General features: G+C 40.1%; 1 protein-coding gene across 11 annotated transcripts in view; it reads left to right on the plus strand.

The window, feature by feature from the left end:
* The first annotated feature begins 2,642 nt into the window (after nt 1-2,642).
* LOC125029970 (gamma-aminobutyric acid receptor subunit beta-like) overlaps nt 2,643-5,000 on the plus strand; it is a 330,100-nt gene continuing 327,742 nt past the window's right edge. For all 11 annotated transcript variants that reach the window (XM_047620165.1, XM_047620164.1, XM_047620168.1 and 8 more), the window contains exon 1: nt 2,643-2,970. In XM_047620165.1, the coding sequence (XP_047476121.1) occupies nt 2,879-2,970 (92 nt within the window). In that variant the 5' untranslated portion in view covers nt 2,643-2,878. The remainder of the gene's footprint in view (nt 2,971-5,000) is intronic.

Below are 5,000 nucleotides of genomic sequence, written 5' to 3' on the forward strand. Positions count from 1 at the left end.
ACTTTCTCTTATTATTAATATCACTGCCATTATTATCATTAGTAGCAATAGTAGTATTGTTATTAATATCAATATCATTAGTATCATTGTTACTGTTACCATTATTATTATCCTTATCATTATCCTTATTATCATTATTATTATTACCATTATTATTATCATTATTATTACTTTTATTATTGTTGTTGTTATTGTTATTGTTATTATTATTATCATTATTATTATTATTATTATTATTATTATTATTATTATTATTATTATTATCATCATTATTATTATTACTATTATTATGATTATTATTATTGTTATTATTATCATTACTGTTATCATTATTATTATTGCTATTGTTGTTGTTCTTGTTCTTGTCATCATTATTATTATCATTATCATCTTTATAATTACCAATCCAATGATTATAATTATTATAATTTTCATCGGTTTAATCATTATTATTATTATCGTTATCATTATTAGCAATATTATAATTATTATTTCTGTGATTATTGTTTTCATTATCATCATTATCATTATTATTTATCTATTACTATTATTATTATTTGCCTCATTCTCTTATTATCATCATTATTAATATCATCCTCAATGATAATATCCTTAAACTTATCATCCATATCTTTAATATTTTTTTTATACTGATGACAGTTATGCTAATCTATTTCGGTTTCAAAATCTGTATTACATTAACACCGCAAATAAAACACTCTTATCCTATGTAAGCTTTGCAATGTTGTCGCTACATATTGCACTATTTACTGATTGCACTATTTACTCTTTTTATGTATCTTTATTCTACATTGCCATTAGATTCCAATTATGAATATTTTTTAATTGGTTGTGATACCGGTAATATCTGAGATATGATACCGATATTCTAATAAGGTAAGGTTTAATGAAAAAAAAAGTATTCATATTATTACTTTTTTGTTGTTTAGTTATTGTTTTATTAAACAATATTCAGTATGTAGTTAGAATTCCGTAGGTACATGCGAATATCGGCATCATTATTAGTGCATTATCCAGTTTTCCATTGCATTTAAAATACCATATAGTTTAAACTCCCTTTCTATATTTAGCTCCCCAATATCATCCTTTTATTTTTTGAGCCCACAGGTGAATGGATAATGATGTACGCCTAAAGCAACATTTGTTCATAGCGCCGTGCGTTCATCGAAGAAAGCCTGCGGACACATCCCTTCACGTTTCACTTACTAGGCCTCCTGCCCATCCTGTCCTCTTTAACTGCGCTTGGTATTTTTGTATATAAAACACTTTATAATGTATTGTACAGAAATTTTGTTCGGCTTATATATGTGTGTGTCTTTTCTTCATACTGAAACTTGCTATACTCCTTAACATTCTTTGTGTTAAAAGTAGTGGATTTATTCTGGTAATCTTATCTTATCAAGTACCATCTCCGGTCCAGAGGTTGGCAACCAGTTGTTGGTTGTACTGGTAATAGCATTTCCAATTATGATATGATGATTTACTGTTCAAGATGTATATACTCTTTGTAAAAGCAAAATTATTTTAGGTTCTTCACTTGTTTTTGTAATTTCACGAGTCCATATAACTATGTATAAATGCACACACACACACACACACATATATATATATTCATAAATATATATATATATATGTGTGTGTGTGTGTGTGTGTGTGTGTGTGTGTGTGTGTGTGTGTGTGTGTGTGTGCGTGAATATCTGTATAGAAAATCTATCAATCAATCTATCAATCAATCTAACCGTAAGTCTCTCTCTCTCTCTCTCTCTCTCTCTCTCTCTCTCTCTCTCTCTCTCTCTCTCTCTCTCTCTCTCTCTCTCTCTCTCTCTCTCTCTCTCTGTAGTACCTCTCTCTCTTCATACCTTTCTCCCTTCCTCTCTTTCTCCTTTTCGCAGCCTCCCCCTCTCTTCAACTGTTTTCTCGCAGTGAGTGAAGGGAAGACATAAGGAGGACCCGATGTTTGACCATGATGAGAACCTGCCACTCAAGATGTTTCCGCTTGATCCTTTATCGTTGTGGTATTAGATCCCTTGTCAGATTCTTGAGTAGTTGTCATTTGTTTTACTTTTGATCTGCTTGCTACTTTTCGGTTCCCCCTTTATTTGTCTGTTCATCTTTAAAGCTTTGGGGAGGAGGGGGGGAAGATGGTAGAAAAGATTTGTAGTTTGCCTCAATATATAGTTTCGGTCGAAGTATTTGTTTATTTTGAGCAACGTTGAAGACTGAGAGTGACAAGATATTGCTGCTTTTATGCTCATTTCTTTATGGGCGGGCTTCTCGTAAAGTTGAGGGCATTTAAGAGGATAATTTCAAGAATCTTGAGTTCCAGACTGTCCGAGTGGGAAAAGATGTGTGTATTTGAACATTAGTCATGCAGAAGCGGTGGACATTGTTGGAATGTTGTCCACAAGACGCAGGATTGTTTGTGGTGTTGTTATTAAGAGCAGCTGGCGTGATTTTTCTAGTGGCAGGCCCGCCAGGTCTGCCAGGCCTCGGACGCAGGGCGTGCGAAGCTGGCAGCGCCGAGGGACTAAGCGGAGGCTCTGAGAACTAACTGGATCAATACGATGCGGGAGTCGCGCGCTGTCTGCAGCCAGTATCCTACAGTCTACCAGGTCGAGCGCACGTCGCACTCCAAGTGGCCCACAGCCCGCCATGCCTAAACCGCCTTCCGGCAGCGTCAACAGCTGATATCGTGCTCTAAGTGATCCCCGGCCGCTGTGAGGCTGGCGAGGCGATCCAAGCCCAGTGAGTGCCATGGTTGGTGAGTGACGAGGAGCAGTGTGGCGCGCGCCCTCTGACCTGCCACCCAGACCGTGATCGCCTTGAACCCGCCACCACCTCCAGCAGCACCACCGCCATGAGGAGCTCCGGATGGCCCCTGGCGCGCCTCGCCCTCCACCTCCTGGTGTTGCTCACACGTTCCTGCCGCTCCCTCGCCGAGACGCCCACGTGAGTAACACCTATCCTGTCCTGAGCCGCCCACGCCCACACCCGCGGCCACACCTCCACATCGAAGGTCACACATGCACCATACTACCGCTTACACCATCATCTCACCAGAAATCATCACCTTCATGACACATACAGCACCATTTCACCTCAGGTGTCATATGACACACGGTCCGAGCATCTAGTGATCAGTGTTGGTGTTCCTATCATCCCTAGTGACCAAATATACAGTGTCCTTACCAGCCCCTGTGGCCAGCAGAACAGTGTCCGTCTCCTCCTCTCATGTCCAAAGTGCTGATGCTTTCGCCGCCCCGATGGCCACGGCGACAGGGCGTTCGCCAGAACAGTGCTTGTACTGTGCTTTACTTTTCCTCCCCCTTCCACCTAGTGCCGCGCAGTCCTGATTCCATGACTTCTCTTTTATTAGTTAGTGTCTCCCAAGCCACATTCACCCTACACCGTCAAGACACGTAATTGATCGTAATGTCCACAATATATGTATCGACAATGATAATCCCTGTACAGAAATGTATCCAGTTGGAAGACAAATCTGCATAAGTCGTCGCTAACACGCTGGCCGGCTCGGTACCTTTAAGTCTGACCCGCCCTAAAAGTTTGGTAATTTCCTGTAGCTTCGTGGAGCTTTCATCGATGCCGGTATTGGGAGGCCCCGGAACGGTTCCTGTTATCTGTAGAGATGATGATCTTTCGAAGAGGAATTAACCTGCTCCGAAATTCTTAATCAAAAGTGATATTAACAACGGACAGTGAAATTAAATGCTGTGAAACCTGCGTTATTTGTTATTTACAGTTGGAAAAAGTGCGTATGACAGAACATACAAGACAGGATGGAAAAGCAAAGTGATATATTCTTAACTATTCCCAGAACTGTAAATGGAACATGGGTTCAGTAAAGCGTACCATTTTTTTTTTTTTTCCCTTCTTTTTCATTTGTCGGGGCTTTTGCCTGATTCCCAAAAAGCGGCCAGGAAGAAATAATCACCGAATGCGTCAGCTATGTGTTGGCTCGTGTGCACTTCTGCGTATCTCGCGAATCTGTCTTTGTCAGTCATCCTGGCGAAGAGAAGACCGTCCTCTGCACCGCCCACCTGAGGACGTCAAGGGCCTAAGCCACAGTGCCATCCCGTGACCCAAGGAGCCTCCCGGATGGCTTATACGTTACCTAAAGCCCTATTTCTATGATCAAGGAGAATGGGGTGAATGATTAGATACCATAACAGTGTAGCAAGATAAGGACAACACACAAAAACACCGAGAGGATGAAGTTATTATACGTTGAGGACGTTGCTACAACACGAAAGAATGACGTGTGAAATATCGTGCCATTTGTGGACAGGTTCTCACCAAGCAGTTTCGGAAAATTATAATGCTAGAGGAAAAGAGCTCGAACCCTGTCACCGAGAAGTTCATTGCTGTCGATCTTACAAAGAAGTCACCATAAAAGGACATCTTTTCTCAGACCCTATTTCTTACCCATTACCACAGTGGTGTACAAAAAAAGTGTAGAGGGGCATACTGCACACGCTCTCTCGTCCTGTTTACTCTGAAATGACATGACACGCAATGTCTGATGACGTCACTTACGTGGATAATTGCAGTCACCTGGAACAAAAACCGTGAAACTTCAAAATGCCGAGAAGTTTTAATGAGATCTATCAAAATCATGATTGGGGAGAGTTCCTAGTTTCATCAAGGGAAGGTTACATTACGACTATAATGGGACCGGGCTATTAGTGTCACCATAGGATAGGAGTATGATAATGTTGTGCTAGTATAAGGGATTTCATGTCAAGAGGGAAGAGTGTTAGTTCCACGGTAGGGCTAGATGCTGTACATAGAGGGGGATATAGTATTTATATTTTAATGGTACTGTTTTTTTTTTATGGTAATTGTTGACGTCATGATAAGGATGTAGGTAGCGGTGTTGCGTTAGTTTGAAATTACTATGATAAGTCGTTGATGACAGTGATATTGATATAACTTGATAAAATATAGGTTATTATCAAGTG

The sequence above is a fragment of the Penaeus chinensis genome, chromosome 10 (assembly GCF_019202785.1).
Source record: "Penaeus chinensis breed Huanghai No. 1 chromosome 10, ASM1920278v2, whole genome shotgun sequence".
NCBI lineage: Eukaryota > Metazoa > Arthropoda > Malacostraca > Decapoda > Penaeidae > Penaeus > Penaeus chinensis.